Source organism: Panulirus ornatus, chromosome 2, assembly GCF_036320965.1.
Source record: "Panulirus ornatus isolate Po-2019 chromosome 2, ASM3632096v1, whole genome shotgun sequence".
Lineage (NCBI taxonomy): Eukaryota > Metazoa > Arthropoda > Malacostraca > Decapoda > Palinuridae > Panulirus > Panulirus ornatus.
In genome coordinates this window covers 21,412,699-21,434,317 of record NC_092225.1, presented here as the reverse complement: position 1 = coordinate 21,434,317, position 21,619 = coordinate 21,412,699, and the positions used below count along the sequence as shown (strand labels likewise).

General features: G+C 43.4%; 1 protein-coding gene across 6 annotated transcripts in view; it reads right to left on the bottom strand.

The window, feature by feature from the left end:
- The window catches only part of trio (trio Rho guanine nucleotide exchange factor), a 630,725-nt gene that overhangs the window by 136,736 nt on the left and 472,370 nt on the right, over positions 1–21,619 (bottom strand). For all 6 annotated transcript variants that reach the window (XM_071671150.1, XM_071671126.1, XM_071671117.1 and 3 more), the window contains 2 exons: positions 13,872–13,980; positions 10,186–10,388 (listed from right to left, as the gene is read on the bottom strand). In XM_071671150.1, coding sequence (XP_071527251.1) covers positions 10,186–10,388; positions 13,872–13,980 — 312 coding nt within the window. The remainder of the gene's footprint in view (positions 1–10,185; positions 10,389–13,871; positions 13,981–21,619) is intronic.

The window sequence follows — 21,619 nt, the reverse complement described above, 5'->3', positions numbered from 1 at the left end:
TGAACATCCTTTACTCATCCTTGGTGTGTCTATGATATTTTCTGGTTTACAATGTGTTGTCCAACAGTAGATTATTCATCTTATTGTCATAGTCTTGTCTGTTTAATATGATTACTCCTACTCCAGCCTGAGTGATGATAATGCAACTGTCCTTTTCTGGGCTTCCAAATATCACCTTCGTAAACCCTTCTGCTGGGATGAAGCCTAGGCCTTAGAGCAAAACTATCACTCCTTACTCAAAACCTTTATCCATGGCACAGCGTCACAGTCTGTCCACTCATGATTTCATGTTGCATACTTTAAAAATCCTCTTAAAGTCTTTTCCAGTGTTAAACTAATAACAATTCTTTCAATTCTGTGTTTCTAAGTCCCATGGTTGATAAGCTTGTCCTTCCAAAGGCTGCCATCACAAAAAGTAAACAACTGTCTCAGTTCTATTTACTGTTCTTGGTGCAGTTTTCAAAGTCTGGCCATCATGTCGTGTAGCATGTGGATACCCAAAAGGTTCTCTCTACAATCTTGTATTCTGTAGCCCAGACTTCTACACCCTTCCTTCAGATATTTCCTTACACTGTCTGAGAACAAACATCCTACTGCTCAAAGTTGTCCTGGTACTGACCTCAAAACACCTGTAACTCATTACATTCCAACGGAAATCTCTTATGGTATCTGCAGTGTGTGATCTTCCTGTGTATCATATTCCTGTCTCTTAGCACAAATTACATGACAAAACATTATGGATATGTTAAGTATGATATATATCTATTTATTTATTTTGCTTTGTTGCTGTCTCCCGTGTTAGCGAGGTAGCGCAAGGACACAGATGAAAGAATGGCCCAACCCACCCACATACACATGTATATACATACACGTCCACACATGCATATATACATACCTATACATCTCAATGTATACATATATATACACACACAGACATATACATATATACACATGTACATAATTCATACTGTCTGCCTTTATTCATTCCCATCGTCACCTCGCCACACATGGAATAACAACCTCCTCCCCCCTCATGTGTGCGAGGTAGCGCTAGGAAAAGACAACAAAGGCCCCATTCGTTCACACTCAGTCTCTAGCTGTCATGAAATAATGTACCAAAACCACAGCTCCCTTTCCACATCCAGGCCCCACAGAACTTTCCATGGTTTACCCCAGACGCTTCACATGCCCTGGTTCAATCCACTGACAGCACGTCGACCCCGGTATACCACATCGATCCAATTCACTCTATTCCTTGCACACCTTTCACCCTCCTGCATGTTCAGGCCCCGATCACTCAAAATCTTTTTCACTCCATCTTTCCACCTCCAATTTGGTCTCCCACTTCTCCTCGTTCCCTCCACCTCTGACACATATATCCTCTTGGTCAATCTTTCCTCACTCATTCTCTCCATTAACCAAACCATTTCAAAACACCCTCTTCTGCTCTCTCAACCACGCTCTTTTTATTACCACACATCTCTCTTACCCTATTATTACTTACTTGATCAAACCACCTCACACCACATATTGTCCTCCAACATCTCATTTCCAGCACATCCACCCTCCTGCGCACAACTCTATCCATAGCCCACGCCTCGCAACCATACAACATTGTTGGAACCACTATCCCTTCAAACATACCCATTTTTGCTTTCCGAGATATTGTTCTCGACTTCCACACATTCTTCAAGGCTCCCAGAATTTTCGCCCCCTCCCCCACCCTATGATTCACTTCCGCTTCCATGGTTCCATCCGCTGCCAAATCCACTCCCAGATATCTAAAACATTTTACTTCCTCCAGTTTTTCTCCATTCAAACTCACCTCCCAACTGACTTGACCCTCAACCCTACTGTACCTAATAACCTTGCTCTTATTCACATTAATCTCAACTTTCTTCTTTCACACACTTTACCACACTCAGTCACCAGCTTCTGCAGTTTCTCACATGAATCAGCCACCAGTGCTGTATCATCAGCGAACAACACCTGACTCACTTCCCAAGCTCTCTCATCCACAACAGACTGCATACTTGCCCCTCTTTCCAAAACTCTCGCATTCACCTCCCTAACAACCCCATCCATAAACAAATTAAACAACCATGGAGACATCACACACCCCTGCCACAAACCTACATTCATTGAGAACCAATCACTTTCCTCTCTTCCTACACGTACACATGCCTTACATCCTCGATAAAAACTTTTCACTGCTTCTAACAACTTGCCTCCCACACCATATATTCTTAATACCTTCCACAGAGCATCTCTATCAACTCTATCATATATCTTCTCCAGATCCATAAATGCTACATACAAATCCATTTGCTTTTCTAAGTATTTCTCACATACATTCTTCAAAGCAAACACCTGATCCACACATCCTCTACCACTTCTGAAACCACACTGCTCTTCCCCAATCTGATGCTCTGTACATGCCTTCACCCTCTCAATCAATACCCTCCCATATAATTTAACAGGAATACTCAACAAACATATACCTCTGTAATTTGAGCACTCACTCTTATCCCCTTTGCCTTTGTACAACGGCACTATGCAAGCATTCCGCCAATCCTCAGGCACCTCACCATGAGTCATACATACATTAAATAACCTTACCGACCAGTCAACAGTGCAGTCACCCCCTTTTCTAATAAATTCCACTGCAATTCCATCCAAACCCACTGCCTTGCCGGCTTTCATCTTCTGCAAAGCCTTTACTACCTCTTCTCTGTTTACCAAATCATTTTCCCTAACCCTCTCACTTTGCACACCACCTCGACCAAAACATCCTATATCTGCCACTCTATCATCAAACACATTCAACAAACCTTCAAAATACTCACTCTACCTCCTTCTCACATCACCACTACTTGTTATCACCTCCCCATTAGCCCCCTTCACTGAAGTTCCCATTTGTTCCCTTGTCTTACGCACTTTATTTACCTCCTTCCAGAGCATCTTTTCATTCTCCCTAAAATTTAATGATACTCTCTCACCCCAACTCTCATTTGCCCTCTTTTTCACCTCTTGCACCTTTCTCTTGACATCCTGCCTCTTTCTTTCATACATCTCCCACTCATTTGCATTATTTCCCTGCAAAGATCGTCCAAATGCCTCTCTCTTCTCTTTCACTAATAATCTTACCTCTTCATCCCACAACTCACTACCCTTTCTAATCTGCCCACTTCCCACGCTTCTCATGCCACAAGCATCTTTTGCGCAAGACATCACTGCTTACTTAAATACATCCCATTCCTCCCCCACTCCCCTTACCTCCTTTGTTCTCACCTTTTTCCATTCTGTATTCAGTCTCTCCTGGTACTTCATCACACAAGTCTCCTTCCCAAGCTCACTTACTCTCACCACCCTCTTCACCCCAACATTCTCTCTTCTTTTCTGAAAACCTCTACAAATTTTCACCTTTGCCTCCATAAGATAATGATCAGACATCCCTCCAGTTGCACCTCTCAGCACATTAACATCGAAAAGTCTCTCTTTCAAGCACCTGTCAATTAACACATAATCCAATAATGCTCTCTGGCCATCTCTCCTACTTACATACGTATACTTATGTATATCTCTCTTTTTAAACCAGGTATTCCCAATCACCAGTCCTTTTTCAGCACATAAATCTACAAGCTCTTCACCTTTTCCATTTACAACATTGAACACCCCATGTACACCAATTATTCCCTCAACTGCCACATTACTCACCTTTGCATTCAAATCACCCATCACTATAACCCGGTCTAGTGCATCAAAACCACTAACACACTCATCAGCTGCTCCCAAAACACTTGCCTTTCATGATCTTTCTTCTCATGCCCAGGTGCATATGCACCAATAATCACCCATCTCTCTCCATCAACTTTCAATTTTACCCACATCAATCTAGAGTTTACTTTCTTACACTCTATCAAATACTCCCACCACTCCTGTTTCAGGAGTAGTGCTACTCCTTCCCTTGCTCTTGTCCTCTCACTAACCCCTGACTTTACTCCCAAGACATTCCCAAACCACTCTTCCCCTTTACCCTTGAGCTTTGTTTCACTCAGAGTCAAAACATCCAGGTTCCTTTCCTCAAACATACTGCCTCTCTCTCCTTTTTTCTCATCTTGGCTACATCCACACACATTTAGACACCCCAATCTGAGCCTTAAAGGAGGATGAGCACTCCCTGCGTGACTCCTTCTATTTCCCCTTTTATTTATATTTTATATTTATTATACTTTGTCGCTGTCTCCCGCGTTTGCGAGGTAGCGCAAGGAAAAAGACGAAAGAAATGGCCCAACCCCCCCCATACACATGTATATACATACGTCCACACACGCAAATATACATACCTACACAGCTTTCCATGGTTTACCCCAGACGCTTCACATGCCCTGCTTCAATCCACTGACAGCACGTCAACCCCGGTATACCACACCGCTCCAATTCACTCTATTCCTTGCCCTCCTTTCACCCTCCTGCATGTTCAGGCCCCGATCACACAAAATCTTTTTCACTCCATCTTTCCACCTCCAATTTGGTCTCCCTCTTCTCCTTGTTCCCTCCACCTCCGACACATATATCCTCTTGGTCAATCTTTCCTCACTCATTCTCTCCATGTGCCCAAACCACTTCAAAACACCCTCTTCTGCTCTCTCAACCACGCTCTTTTTATTTCCACACATCTCTCTTACCCTTACGTTACTCACTCGATCAAACCACCTCACTCCACACATTGTCCTCAAACATCTCATTTCCAGCACATCCATCCTCCTGCGCACAACTCTATCCATAGCCCACGCCTCGCAACCATACAACATTGTTGGAACCACTATTCCTTCAAACATACCCATTTTTGCTTTCCGAGATAATGTTCTCGACTTCCACACATTCTTCAAGGCCCCCAGGATTTTCGCCCCCTCCCCCACCCTATGATCCACTTCAGCTTCCATGGTTCCATCCGCTGCCAGATCCACTCCCAGATATCTAAAACACTTCACTTCCTCCAGTTTTTCTCCATTTAAACTCACCTCCCAATTGACTTGACCCTCAACCCTACTGTACCTAATAACCTTGCTCTTATTCACATTTACTCTTAACTTTCTTCTTCCACACACTTTTCCAAACTCAGTCACCAGCTTCTGCAGTTTCTCACATGAATCAGCCACCAGCGCTGTATCATCAGCGAACAACAACTGACTCACTTCCCAAGCTCTCTCATCCACAACAGACTTCATACTTGCCCCTCTTTCCAAAACTCTTGCATTTACCTCCCTAACAACCCCATCCATAAACAAATTAAACAACCATGGAGACATCACACACCCTTGCCGCAAACCTACATTCACTGAGAACCAATCACTTTCCTCTCTTCCTACACGTACACATGCCTTACATCCTCGATAAAAACTTTTCACTGCTTCTAACAACTTTCCTCCCACACCATATATTCTTAATACCTTCCACAGAGCATCTCTATCAACTTTTAGAAAGTTAAAATACAAGGAGGGGAGGGTTTCTAGCCCCCCACTCCCGTCCCCTTTAGTCGCCTTCTACAACACGTGAGGAATGTGCGGGAAGTATTCTTTCTCCCCTATCCACAGGGATGATAAGAGTGAGTGCTCAAATTACAGAGGTATAAGTTTGTTGAGTATTCCTGGTAAATTATATGGGAGGGTATTGATTGAGAGGGTGAAGGCATGTACAGAGCATCAGATTGGGGAAGAGCAGTGTGGTTTCAGAAGTGGTAGAGGATGTGTGGATCAGGTGTTTGCTTTGAAGAATGTATGTGAGAAATACTTAGAAAAGCAAATGGATTTGTATGTAGCATTTATGGATCTGGAGAAGGCATATGATAGAGTTGATAGAGATGCTCTGTGGAAGGTATTAAGAATATATGGTGTGGGAGGAAAGTTGTTAGAAGCAGTGAAAAGTTTTTATCGAGGATGTAAGGCATGTGTACGTGTAGGAAGAGAGGAAAGTGATTGGTTCTCAGTGAATGTAGGTTTGCGGCAGGGGTGTGTGATGTCTCCATGGTTGTTTAATTTGTTTATGGATGGGGTTGTTAGGGAGGTAAATGCAAGAGTTTTGGAAAGAGGGGCAAGTATGAAGTCTGTTGGGGATGAGAGAGCTTGGGAAGTGAGTCAGTTGTTGTTCGCTGATGATACAGCGCTGGTGGCTGATTCATGTGAGAAACTGCAGAAGCTGGTGACTGAGTTTGGTAAAGTGTGTGGAAGAAGAAAGTTAAGAGTAAATGTGAATAAGAGCAAGGTTATTAGGTACAGTAGGGTTGAGAGTCAAGTCAATTGGGAGGTGAGTTTGAATGGAGAAAAACTGGAGGAAGTGAAGTGTTTTAGATATCTGGGAGTGGATCTGGCAGCGGATGGAACCATGGAAGCGGAAGTGGATCATAGGGTGGGGGAGGGGGCGAAAATTCTGGGGGCCTTGAAGAATGTGTGGAAGTCGAGAACATTATCTCGGAAAGCAAAAATGGGTATGTTTGAAGGAATAGTGGTTCCAACAATGTTGTATGGTTGCGAGGCGTGGGCTATGGATAGAGTTGTGCGCAGGAGGATGGATGTGCTGGAAATGAGATGTTTGAGGACAATGTGTGGTGTGAGGTGGTTTGATCGAGTGAGTAACGTAAGGGTAAGAGAGATGTGTGGAAATAAAAAGAGCGTGGTTGAGAGAGCAGAAGAGGGTGTTTTGAAGTGGTTTGGGCACATGGAGAGAATGAGTGAGGAAAGATTGACCAAGAGGATATATGTGTCGGAGGTGGAGGGAACGAGGAGAAGAGGGAGACCAAATTGGAGGTGGAAAGATGGAGTGAAAAAGATTTTGTGTGATCGGGGCCTGAACATGCAGGAGGGTGAAAGGAGGGCAAGGAATAGAGTGAACTGGAGCGATGTGGTATACCGGGGTTGACGTGCTGTCAGTGGATTGAATCAAGGCATGTGAAGCGTCTGGGGTAAACCATGGAAAGCTGTGTAGGTATGTATATTTGCGTGTGTGGACGTATGTATATACATGTGTATGGGGGGGGTTGGGCCATTTCTTTCGTCTGTTTCCTTGCGCTACCTCGCAAACGCGGGAGACAGCGACAAAGTATAATAATAATATATATATATATATATACATAGATTATCCCAGGGGATAGGGGAGAAAGAATACTTCCCACATATTCACTGCGTGTCGTAAAAGGCGACTAAAAGGGGAGGGAGCGGGGGGGCTGTAAATCCTCCCCTCGTTTTTTTATAATTTCCAAAAGAAGGAACAGAGAAGGGGGCCAGGTGAAGGTATTCCCACAAAGGCCCAGTCCTCTGTTCTTAACGCTACCTCGCTAATGCAGGAAATGGCGAATAGTTTGAAAGAAAGAAATATATATATAGATTTGTATGGGTTTTTAGAAAAGAAGAGAGAATGTTGGGGTGAAGAGGGTGGTGAGAGTAAGTGAGCTTGGGAAGGAGACTTGTGTGAGGAAGTACCAGGAGAGACTGAGTACAGAATGGAAAAAGGTGAGAACAAAGGAGGTAAGGGGAGTGGGGGAGGAATGGGATGTATTTAGGGAAGCAGTGATGGCTTGCGCAAAAGATGCTTGTGGCATGAGAAGCGTGGGAGGTGGGTTGATTAGAAAGGGTAGTGAGTGGTGGGATGAAGAAGTAAGATTATTAGTGAAAGAGAAGAGAGAGGCATTTGGACGATTTTTGGAGGGAAAAAATAAAGAGTGGGAGATGTATTAAAGAAAGAGGCAGGAGGTCAAGAGAAAGGTGCAAGAGGTGAAAAAGAGGGCAAATGAGAGTTGGGGTGAGAGAGTATCATTAAATTCTAGGGAGAACAAAAAGATGTTCTGGAAGGAGGTAAATAAAGTGCATAAGACAAGGGAGCAAATGGGAACTTCAGTGAAGGGGGCTAATGGGGAGGTGATAACAAGTAGTGGTGATGTGAGAAGGAGATGGAGTGAGTATTTTGAAGGTTTGTTGAATGTGTTTGACGATAGAGTGGCAGATATAATGTGTTTTGGTCGAGGTGGTGTGCAAAGTGAGAGGGTTAGGGAAAATGATTTGGTAAACAGAGAAGAGGTAGTAAAAGCTTTGCGGAAGATGAAAGCCGGCAAGGCAGCAGGTTTGGATGGTGTTGCAGTGGAATTCATAAAAAAAAAAGGGGGTGACTATACTGTTGACTGGTTGGTAAGGTTATTTAATGTATGTATGACTCATGGTGAGGTGCCTGAGGATTGGCGGATTGCTTGCATAGTGCCATTGTACAAAGGCAAAGGGGATAAGAGTGAGTGCTCAAATTACAGAGGTATAAGTTTGTTGAGTATTCCTGGTAAATTATATGGGAGGGTACTGACTGAGAGGGTGTGAAGGCATGTACAGAGCATCAGATTGGGGAAGAGCAGTGTGGTTTCAGAAGTGGTAGAGGATGTGTGGATCAGGTGTCTGCTTTGAAGAATGTATGAGAAATACTTAGAAAAGCAAATGGATTTGTATGTAGCATTTATGGATCTGGAGAAGGTATATGATAGAGTTGATAGAGATGCTCTGTGGAAGGTACTAAGAAAATATGGTGTGGGAGGCAAGTTGTTAGAAGCAGTGAAAAGTTTTTATCGAGGATGTAAGGCATGTGTACGTGTAGGAAGAGAGGAAAGTGATTGGTTCTCAGTGAATGTAGGTTTGCGGCAGGGGTGTGTGATGTCTCCATGGTTGTTTAATTTGTTTATGGATGGGGTTGTTAGGGAGGTGAATGCAAGAGTTTTGGAAAGAGGGGCAAGTATGCAGTCTGTTGGGGATGAGAGAGCTTGGGAAGTGAGTCAGTTGTTGTTCGCTGATGATACAGCGCTGGTGGCTGATTCATGAGAGAAACTGCAGAAGCTGGTGACTGAGTTTGGTAAAGTGTGTGAAAGAAGAAAGTTAAGAGTAAATGTGAATAAGAGCAAGGTTATTAGGTACAGTAGGGTTGAGGGTCAAGTCAATTGGGAGGTAAGTTTAAATGGAGAAAAACTGGAGGAAGTAAAGTGTTATAGATATCTGGGAGTGGATCTGGCAGTGGATGGAACCATGGAAGCGGAAGTGAATCATAGGGTTGGGGAGGGGGCGAAAATCCTGGGAGCCTTAAAGAATGTGTGGAAGTCGAGACCATTATCTTGGAAAGCAAAAATGGGTATGTTTGAAGGAATAATGGTTCCAACAATGTTGTATGGTTGCGAGGTGTGGGCTATGGATAGAGTTGTGCGCAGGAGGGTGGATGTGCTGTAAATGAGATGTTTGAGGACAATATGTGGTGTGAGGTGGTTTGATCGAGTAAGTAATGTAAGGGTAAGAGAGATGTGTGGAAATAAAAAGAGCGTGGTTGAGAGAGCAGAAGAGGGTGTTTTGAAATGGTTTTGGCACATGGAGAGAATGAGTGAGGAAAGATTGACCAAGAGGATATATGTGTCGGAGGTGGAGGGAACGAGGAGAAGTGGGAGACCAAACTGGAGGTGGAAAGATGGAGTGAAAAAGATTTTGAGTGATCAGGGCCTGAACATGCAGGAGGGTGAAAGGTGGGCAAGGAATAGAGTGAATTGGATCGATGTGGTATACCGGGGTTGACGTGCTGTCAGTGGATTGAATCAGGGCATGTGAAGCGTCAGGGGTAAACCATGGAAAGTTGTGTGGGGCCTGGATGTGGAAAGGGAGCTGTGGTTTCGGGGATTATTGCATGACAGCTAGAGACTGAGTGTGAACGAATGGGGCCTTTGTTGTCTTTTCCTAGCACTACCTCGCACACATGAGGGGGGAGGGGGATGGTATTCCATGTGTGGCGAGGTGGCGATGGGAATGAACAAAGGTAGACAGTGTGAATTGTGTGCATGGGTATATATGTATGTGTCTGTGTGTGTATATATATATGTACATTGAGATGTATAGGTATGTATATTTGTGTGTGTGGACGTGTATGTATATACATGTGTATGGGGGTGGGTTGGGCCATTTCTTTCGTCTGTTTCCGTGCGCTACCTCGCAAACGCGGGAGACAGCGACAAAGCAAATATAAATATATATATATATATATATCCAAAATGAGTGGTTAATGAATTGTTAAAAAATGATATAAACCTATCTCAAGAGTGAGTTAAACTGCATTAACTTTCTATCTAGAATAAGAAAAAATGGAGAAGTCCGTAAAAATAGATTCAGTGTTACTCACTCTGCTTGGGACATCTGGGAGAATGTTGTCAAGTGGTGGAAGTGGGGGTCCAGTAGCTACAGTGGTAGGCCCAGGAACTCCTTGAGCAGCTGCTGCAGACATTGGCTGCTCTAGTACTTTCATGGGGGGTGGCAACTCCATTTCCAATTCGCCTTCCTCGCCATTCTCCACTGACAGTGACCGACTTGTGCCAGGTACACCACCTGAGAAGTAAAGCACTGCTAACTCAAACATGAAAAACTTACTAAATCTACCTAATCAAGGATCAAGAAAAAAGAAGTTACAAAAGTAATCAAAAAGTGGAGCAGACATTTGGTAAATAAAATGAGTGAAAAATGAGGGCAATGGTAATGAGGAGTGATCCTTGATAAAAAAAAAAAAATTTGAAAGCTAAAAAACCCTTGCTCTCCTAGGTGGTGTCTTGCAAGCTAAGGAAGAGTTCTATTGGATATGTCAAGAATAATCAAGGTTAGGTCATCCCAACCCTCAATATTCCTGGTGCAGAAGCACTGGTCTCCCTCATCCTTCACTAATACCCAACTATGGCTCCAGCAGGTCACTAAAACCAGGCCCATCCTCAGGCAGACATCATCATGGACATGATGTAATTGATCCACATAGTCTCAGCTGCTAACACCTTAGAATTTGCAGATCTGGGTGTTAATCCAAAAGTGGTCACTGTTCATAAAGAGAAAACTTTGTAAAAAAGATACAGGAATCCAGAGCACAGAAAAAAAATGCTCATAGGTTACCACACTGACAAACTTTCAAAACCAAAAATTTTCTTCAATGTGACACTTTGTCCTTTGAGCATGAAAGCACACACACAAGAAGGTGGGGGTTCACAAAAAACCTTTCAGATAAGAACACTAAATCTAAAATCTATATAAATACCACTCAATGGCGATTCAGGAGCACAATAAAATCCTCTTTCCTGAAAGAGGAATCTCCAGGGCCACACAAGGTAGATACACAGCCTCTAAACTAATGCATGCACTGAAGAAAATGGTATAAGAGTGCTAAAGCCTCCTTTTCTGGATTTCCTATAATGAAAGATTTCTGAGGAATGCAAACAAGAGGACATCTACACATTATGTGCCTTAATAAAAAGGAAAATGCTTGTTTAGATGTTCCTCATCAAAGGGGGTTTCAAGATTCCAAGTTAAACAAACTTATGGCACCCTTAACAATCAGTGGTGAAGTCCAAAAGGTCATGAAGACATTAACTGTGGATAAAGTTAAGCTTTCCTGATAAAGTCTTCCAGGAATGGATGACAAAAGGGCTATTTCTATGTATCAAAGCTACATTACTGGCCACAACAGTAGAGTTTTGATTTCACCAAAACCCATCAGACATTGTTGTCAGGGAAAAGGTTCTAGAGGTCTGTACATAATTCTCCTTTCAGGGTCAAGATAAAAGGAAAAAATCCTTTTATAAGGAGACAACAGGAAGTTAAACTGCTTGAAAACTATAAGACTGGTGTGGGCACAGACTGTAAGAGGTCTCATGCTTCTGAAACATCCTATTTGGTTGCAGTGAAGCAACTGATTTTCTCGAAAAGAAAGATTGGAGAAGTTTTATCCCAAATAGGGTTGGTCAGGTTAATACCAAAACTCAGAACTCTTTTAAGTGGCAACAAGGTTAGTAGCCTTATTCTATTCATGAAAAGATTACTTAAGAATTTCAACACATGGCTTCTGCCATGTCTGAGACATGACACTCTTCAGGGAAGGACTCAGAAGCTTTCTAGTCCCACCGGTACAGTCTTTGAGCAGAAGGGTGAATGTCATGTAAACAGTCATCTGTTTCAGAATAATCCATACAACTGAATTACAAAATCCAGGACTTGAGGTCAAGGTCCAGCTTAAAAGGTGAAGGGGGTCTAGAAGAATTCCAGGTATTACCAAGGAGAATGACAGTTGCAGGACTCTCTGGCACTAAATCTGTTTACCCAGTTTGGGGGTGCCAACATTAACAAACCTCATAAAAACAATTTATGAAGGTATTTTCCTTTTGGATGTACTGGTGGAAGGGTAAATCTGGTTCAAAGAATTCTGATCCCTAAAAGGATCATCTATTATAACTGCCCTACAACTAAAACTAGACACATATAGCAGATATGAGTGGCAGAGAGTTCCACCTAGGAAGTAAATTCTAAGGAGAAACAAAGTGAAAACTTTCCATATACACATTTTGTTGATGTCTGATCTCAACAGAGTATATGCACAAACAGAAAGGATGCTATCATGTTCAATCAATCATTAGACGGTTTAACCATCCATTGCTAACTGTGACTACATTTAATCACCTAATCACTTCCCCATCTTGCCACATCTTGAAAAAGCCTGCCATGTGCCTGCTCCCATGCATGACATATGACAAGGTTACAGATAGCCAACCAAGCTGCCCTCACTTGCAAATCATCCTGCACATACAAAATATCTCATTCCCACTTATAACAATTTCACATTTTGCAGTGTTGATGCATTACAATTGGTTTTATGAACAAAATATATCAGCTTTGCATCACGTCTTTCTTTTATCCCAGTGTTATTGCATGAAAAACTATCAAAGAGAGAGCACAAACCAGTGATGCTCCCTCCTTTCAGTCTGAAAACCAATTCAGCCTTTCAAGGGATGGTGACATGAAAAAAAAAGGGAATCTGATTTTTTTTTAAAAGTTCATACATTTTTTCTTATTAGACTGTTTGGCACCTGTATGAAGTGCCCACTCATATCTTAACGGTCATGTTAAATTACAAAATGTTGATTTTCAAGGAGGTTTAATAAGAGAAGGATGAACAGGTAGAGAGACAGCACCTCATAAATACGCAGTTCAGTCTAGCATCAATATATATTGACATGAAAATAACTTCACAGAAACACACTTTAGTTAATAGCTAGCCCCAAGGACCTGGGACATATCAGGACTAGCCATAAAACCCTGCAAGTAAAAAAGGTAGTCTGGAAAACCAAATGAAAGCCTTTGTTTCTACCTGAAGAACAGTACTGATAGCAGTGGGGACATATGAAATATCTTATAAATAATGTGCTAAACTGTCTCCTCAATGTGAAGGCTAATCTAGCATCATGTTTTTTCCCTAAGGAGAAAGCTGTGGTTATGAGATATCAGATAACAATAAAAAACAAAGTTAAAGGTTATCATCCCTAAAATCTATCATCTGCTACAAGTTTCACAACTTCACATAATATTACATATGAGGTGTAGATCTTGTGCAGGCCTCCTTGACATTTTTGTACATACTGACCAATGTATAGAAAAAACATCTAGGCTGTAGCATCTGGTAACAATGTGTAGGATGAAACCAAAGGTATTACTGTCTGTATATTTAGCCTTGAAGCAGAGGCAGCGACTAGGTTACGATTAAGTTACCAATTTATAAATTTGGGGGAATGAGGGTGACACTTAAATAACTGTGTATATAGTTACAGGAGGAGGTTAAAAGTAACGATAGGTACAGGAGGTTAAGATTAAGGCAGCTGCAGATAAAGTTTGGAGTAGGAGGTAAAGAGTAAGGAACTTGGATATGGAGAAATATATCTCCATAGGAAGTAAGGTGACAGATGGTCAAGAATAATGCACTTGCACAGAAAGCTAGAGGCAGGAGACTAGTAGTAATATACTTTCATATAAAATCAGGGGCAGGTGACCACTGTAATTTACCTGGAAGTGCAGTCAGAGGTGGAACACGGGCTGCAGGCACCACCTCAGCCTCCTCCTCCGACTGGCTTTGGGCCCCGGCTTTGTTACCCATGTCGCCTGATACGCCAACCTGCAACAATAATGACCTACAAATTAACTTCTTATTAAACACACCCTACATCCAATTATCAAAATAAGAACAATCTAGAAGTGTGTTTCTTGAGACACTTGTGTTGCCTGCAATGCAACATTATTAATGAGAAAGAAACAAAAATGGATGGAATTGTTGTCTCAAAATAACAAAAATACAATGCTAAGTTCCACAGCCAAAGTAGGAATTTTCCTCAAAAGTTATGAGGCAGGTTAAACCTTTTATAAATGGCATAAAATTTAAACAACATTGATGAGTCTTAAGCTAATCAAGTCTTCATATGCTGGTAAACACCTGTGCAAAGTTCCATGCGCATCTGATTTAGAATTTTAAGTTTTAACTAAGGTTATGTTGGCATTTAAAATGTGAGACAAAAGAAAAATGGGTGGACAAATGGAAAGACAATGTGATACATGTTAGGGAAGACAGTGTGAAAACATCCCAAGCAGGAAACTATTTTTTTCTACCAGCATGCATCAAACAACATTCACTGGTCCTTGCCATCCAGTGGAGGTTCTGACCATTGAGTAGAGGTACTCACTGTCCAGAGAAAAAACTTACCAGCAGGTGAACATTCTCACTTTCCAAGGGAGGAAATAACCATCCAATGGACATACTTGGAGTAATGACCATCAAGTGGAGGAACTGACCATCAAGTGGAGGAACTGATCATCCAGTGGAGGAACTGCCCATCCAGTGGAAGTACTGACCATCCAATGGACATATCAACCATCAAGTGGTGACACTAACCATTCAATGGAGGTACTGACCAGCCTATGGAGTTACTGACTATCCAATGGAGGTACTCATCATCCAGTGAAGGTATCTGCCATCCAGTTGAGGTACTTGCTATCCAGTGAAGTTACTTGCCTTTCACTGAAGGGCAGACCATCCTGTGGAGGTAACTGCCATCCAATGGAAGTACGTACTGACCATCCAATGGGGGTATTTGCAATAAAATGGAGGTTCTGATTATCCAGTGGGAGGTCCTCACCATCCACTGGAGGGACTGATTATCCAGTGGAGATCCTCACCATTCAGTAGAGGTTCTGATGACCCACTGGGTTACTTGCCATCAAATGGAGGTGCTGACCATCTAGTGAAGGTACTAACCTTCTAGTGGAGGTCCTCCCCATCCAGTAGAGGTACTGACCATCCAGTGGAGCTGCTGACCATCCAGTGGAGGTACCTACCATTCAATTGATGATCTTACCATCAACTGGCAGTACTTGCCTTCCAGTGAGGGTACTGACCATCCAGTAAAGGCACCAACCATCCAGTTGAGGTACTTGCCATCCAGTGGATGTACTCTCCATCCAGTGGAGGTACCTGCCATTCAATTGATGTTCTTACCATCAACTGGAAGTACCTGCCTTCCAATGAGGGTACTGACCATCCAGTGAAGGTACCGACCATCCAGCTGAGGTACTTGCCATCCAGTGGATGTACTCTCCATCAAGTGGAGGTACTCACTATCCACTGGAGATATTTTCCTTTCAGTGAAAGTATTTAACATCAAGTGGAGGTACCAACCATCTAGTGGAGGTACTGGCCATCCAGTGGAGGTACTGGCCAGATAGTGGAAAAATGACAATCCTGTGGAAGTTCTCGTCATCCAGTGGAGGTTCTGACATTCAATAGAGGTAAATGACAACTAGCAGAGGTATCAAGCATCTAGTCGAGGCACTAACCACAATGTGGAGGCCTTCATCAACACTTGCCATCCAATGGAGGTATTTGCCATTTGAGGAAGTGCTCACCATCCAGCGAAGGTACTTGCTTTACAGTAAAGGTAATTTCCATCCAGTGGAGGTACTCACCATCCACTGGAGTGCTGCCTTTCTGTGAACATACGGATCATCCAGTGGAGGCACCAACCATCTAATGCAGGTACTGATTATCTGGTGTAGGTTATCAACCTCTAGTGGAGGTAATGATCAGTCAGTGGAGGTTCTCACCATTCAGTGGAGGCACTAAGCATCTAAGTGGATGTATTAACCATCCAGTGGAGGTACTTGCAATCAGTGGAAATACTGACCACCTAGCAAAGGTACTGACCATATAGTGGATGTCCTCACCATCAAGTGGGAGGTTCTTCCTATCCAATGCATATACTTACTATCCACTAGATCTAATCACCATCCACTGGAGGCACTTTCCTTTCAGTGAAGATACTGCAGTGGAGGTAATTACCATCCACAGGATGTACCTACCATCCACTAGATCTAATCACCATCCACTGGAGGCACTTGCCTTCCAGTAAAGGTACCGACCATTCAGTGGAGGTACTGACCATCTAGTGGGTATCTTCGCCATCCAGTGGAGGTACTGACCATCAACTGGAGGTCCTGACCATTCAGTGGAGGTAAGCCAACCAGAAGGCATCTGCCATCCAGTGGATGTGCTTGTCATCCAGTGTAGGTCCTTAACATCCTGAGGAGGTACTGACCATCCAGTGGAGGTACTTGCCATCCAATGGAAATACTTGCCTTTCAATGGATGTAATTGTCATCCACTGTAAGTGCTCGCCATCCACTGGTGGTACTTGCCTTACAGTTAAGGTACTGGTCATCCAGTGAATGCACCGACCATCTAGTAGAGGTTCTCGCTTTTCATTGGAGGCAATGACCATCCAGTGGAGGCACTGAGTATCCACTGGAGGTAGTGACCATCCAGTAGAGGTCCTCGCCATTCAGTGTAAGTAATCGACACCCAATGAACGTACTTGCCATCCAGTGGAAGTACCCATCATCCAGTAGAGGTGGAGGTACTTGCCCTCCACAGAAGTTACTGGCCATCCAGTGGAGGTACCCATCACCCAGTGGAGGTACCCATCATCCAGTGGAGGTAACTATCATCCAGGGAGGTACCTACCATCCAATGGAGGTATCCATCATCCAGTGGATGTATCCACCATCCAGTGCAGGTACCCACCATCCAGTGGAGGTACCCACCATCCAGAGGAAGTTCCTATGATCCAGTGGAGGTACTCATCTTTCAGTAGAGGTATCCGTCATCCAGTGGAAGTACCCAATATCCACTGGAGGTACCCAACATCCTGATGAGGTACCCATCATCCAGTCAAGGTACCCACCATTCAGAAAACGTACCCATCATCCTATGAAGGTATCTACAGGAGGTGTACATACACAGGCCTGCAGGAGGTATACATGCACAGGCCCTATAGGAGGTAAACATACAGAGGCCTACAGGAAGTATATATCACTATCTACATAGGAGTCCCCTCTACCTTTATGAGGCTCTAGCAGCACTCAGCAAGCCGGGCCACCTCCACCGATCGGGGCGACAGGTCATAAAGTGTGGTGATGACGTGTGCGCGTTTATGTACAGAAAGTGCAGGGTCGTTGAGCAGGACGCGCTCAGTGTGTCCCAGATGTGGTAGTTGCATCGCGGGCGTGAAGGGTCGTGGGACATGCTAAAACTGGGTCTGCAGTGTTGTAGATTTTTGGGTGACGGTAGAGTGCGATTCGTGTTTGTCTGGGCACTGTGGCTCCTAGTATAGGTGTATACACGTCTGGCGGGTTGGAGTTTGATACAGAGTTTGCAGGACCGGTTGTCGTATGATTGCAGTGTGAATGTTATATATTTGATGGGGGTTGAGGGGAATGAATCTATCCGTGGGTAGAGATTATTGAAGTGTGAGGCAGGGGTAAACCTTTTTTTTTTTTTTCACCTCTTATTTATGAGTTGGTTGTTAGTTATAGAGTGTTTTGGATGGGAGGGGTCCACTGCTGTTGCCCGGGATGCCGAGATGGCATTGCACAGCGAGGATCTTTGTTTCCTTGTGTACATGTTGAGGGCTTGTGGTTGTTAGGCAAGCCAGTGACTGTTCTGACTGCACAATTCTGTGCGAGTTGCAGCTCTGTCATGATCGCTTTTGAGAGGGCGGAAGACCAGGCAGGTGAGGCGTATTTTTACAATTAGGACGGATAAATTGTTTGTAAACGATGTTGTGGGATTCTTTTTCTGTTTGTCCAAATCTGGTGCAAGTTAATGTCCTGAGGTAATTTGGTTGTGTGCGGGTGGCACGGTTGAGTGGGAGTGGTTGTCCATTCAAGTGACTGGAGGATGAGCTGAGATGGATTCGTGTCTTTCTGGGGTTAAAAGAGAGATGGAAGACTTGTGAGGAGATGCAGACATTCAGGCCCGGGCGAGACACTTCTAATTGTGTAACGTAGTGTTCCATGGCGGTTGTTGCTACTGCTGTGGTGTACGAGTGCTGTGATATGGCTGTTGCTGCTACTGCTGTGGTGTACGACTGCTAGGGGTAATGGGAGGTGGTGCAGGAAGACTGATGAGGGTTGGAGAAAGAACTGCTCCTTGGGAAACTCCGATGTATGGTTTACGTGTTTTAGGGGCGAGGCCATTGTGAGCGACTCTACCACTGCGACCGCCTATAAAACGGGCCAACCACTTTTAGTTATTGTTGTGGAGGGTTCTGTCAAGTATCTTTTGTGTGAGGATGTGTCGGGGGACAGTGCAATACGCTTTGTTGACGATGTCTACTACCGCTAATACTGTGCGGGATGGGGGATTAGGTATACAAGGGGCACACGTCCATAGGTCTAATGGAATAAATACAAAGGTCTTAAGGAGGTATACTTACATAGGTGTACAGATAGACACACACACACACACACACACACACACACACACACATACGTTTACAAGAAATATACAGACATCTGTCTACAGGTGGTACACACGAACATGTCTACAAGTTTACATGGGGTACATCAGGTAAACAACAAAAATTAACCCATACAAAGTAATTCATGTGAAAGCAAACCAGACAAGTACAGAGGTCTGGTGTACACAACTCTGCCTTGCTACGATAGCCACTATCACACTGTGAGTTTCATTAACACACGTCTAAAGAACGGAAACCTAAATATAAACATGATAAAACTGTTGTGGCTTTGTATTTACTACTAACGTGGTATACACTACCGATGCTTCTGTATAATCTTATATAATATACTGTACCACCACAAGACATCCAGTGTGCAGTATATCATATTTCATTAGATACACGGGTTTGCACTATATTGATTATAATGAACTGGTACTTGTATTCTCTCGTGTACTTTGTATTCTCTATGCATCAAATGCAGAAATTCATCCTGCAATACAGTTCATAATGCATCATGAGCTTCCGAGTCTTGCATTGCCCAAGTCTATCAGCTGACAATGAAAGACATCACCTAAGTCTGTCAGCCGACAACGAAAGATAACATCACCTTAACTCTGTATCGGCTGACAATGAAAGACAACATCACCTTAGTCTATCAGCCGACAATGAAAGATAACATCACCTTAACTCTATATCAGCTGACAATGAAAGACATCATCACCTAAGTCTTATCAGCTCACAGGACCTATAACACCAAAGGGCAGTTTTTACGTTCGTGATCCGCGTTAGGAGAGCGACACGTACATACCCTACACGACCAAACCCCCATAACCGCCCTCACCTTCGGCAATATTCCAGTACCGCGTCTGACATTAACCCTTGTGCACTGAGGATCGAGTCTTGGGTATGATGACGTCACCTCTGACCTGATCCGCAAGTGCCAGGTCAAAGGCCACGCCATCTTCACCCAGTGGTGTTGTCCTGTCGTGCTAAGGGGAGTGAATATAAGGTTAAGTAGGATTTTAGCCTTTGCGGCGGGCGGTTAACAACGAAGGATAATGAAGGACTTTGTTTGGCAATGGTAGTGCAGTGTTTCGGGAACATATGAAGTGTTGAAGAGTGATTTAGCAGATTTCATTCTTCGATACTCTTAAAAAAAAAAAAGGCGATAGTGGTGAAGGCTATGAAGATCACAGAAAACGGATTCATTGCCTTAAAATCATGTGATATCTTGTTAAAAACACAAGACCTTTGAAAGACTTCACCCAACCTCCCCCCGGCAGCCGGCATTTACCTCATTTCCTACAACATTTGAAAAGTAAGGTGGGTGGGTGTGTTTGGTGACGTCGTGGCTCATACGGTGCTGTAGGCGAAGTTATCCCTAGGCTCGACATGGTTAAGATCGGGAGAGCGTGAAGTGGTGGAGGTGATATGCTTGAGATAAATCGATCTCTGATATGGCTTCCACATATGATAAATGAGACTGATGATGATTAGAGAAATGTTAGGATAATTATATCGAGAAAAGACTAAAGAACATTAAGGTCCTTAAGGTAGCGATCTGCAAGCCGGTGTTGATATGGTTTTATTTTTTTTTGGGGGGGAGGGGGGATTTTTGCAAAGGGTTGGAACCCATTTAATAATTAGTAACCTTTAGTGGGAAAAGATATCTAAAATATCAAAACTATTTATGTACAATACTGCATAAAATGTTGGCTTCCTTTAAAAGATAACTAAACACTCAAAATCATTTATATAAAAAACATTCTGGTTTTCTTTGCAGGATTCAAGTATTTCTACATGAACATTACTGTCTAAAATATCTCCATTACTTTTAAACCCTCCACTGTTACCACACAATCATCATATGTCTCTGGGACTCCAATATATATATTTCTAGCATTGTGTCAGGGGATGTTCCACGGTAACACTGCTCTCCAGTAAGTGACCATAAAGTCCATAAAGGACTGTGTCATAATGGAGAGTCCTGTTCCCAGGATTAAAAATGCCACACCTCAACCGTCTTCCAAGATCTCCTCTTGTTTGTTATCATTTTCGGTTTCCCAAGTCCCATCTGACTTGCCATTTACGTCTGATATTATTCATTCTGCTCGTAAGATTAATTTAAGGCATAACTCACTCAGAATGGTGTTCAAGCCTCAGCATATGCTACTCATTAACGCTCATGCCAACACGCCCCGGAGCAGGCCGTTGTCGCTCAATACATTAACATATTTTCCCAATAAATACACAAACATAAATATCGACTGTGGGGGGTAAGTAAAGTCGGGTTCTCATAGCTTCTCTTGATTTCTTGAGTCGGTGTTTCCCCAAACTTTTACGTTATCTAACCCCACATTATCCATGGTCACCAGTGCCTCAACACATAATGCAATACAATTAAATGCTCCACGTCATACTCTCTGACACTCCTACTCTGTTTGGTAAAACACCACACCACCAATGCAAAACAAAGTCACCCAAGGCTTCATTAGCACCGCATGATCAAGTACGTTATCTTAATCATCGTGTCAGGGAATGATAACAGATCACACGCCATTACATGTTGATCTATGACCAATGTCAATACCACGAGCCAACATCAACCCCCCCCCCCCCCTCTCATCGTCTTTCCTGGCAAACATTAACACATTCCTCAGGCTCACACGACACGCGTTTTCGGTCGACAACACAGGTTACGAACACTTGGCCACAACTACCAGCTGGCGAAGGAATCTGCTGAGACAAAAGTAGGACGATGACTTAGCAGCCATATACTGTCTTGACACACCGCCCCCAACCACCTGCCTCCATGCCGGGAAATGACACATTTTCACGGACGCGTCTTACGTCACAAGCCGGTGGAACTCCCCTGGCCATTACGTACATACACGGACTCCTACCACACCGTGGGAGTGGACGGGGTACCCGGCCAACAGTCATGCGTTAGGACAGCCCCTCACA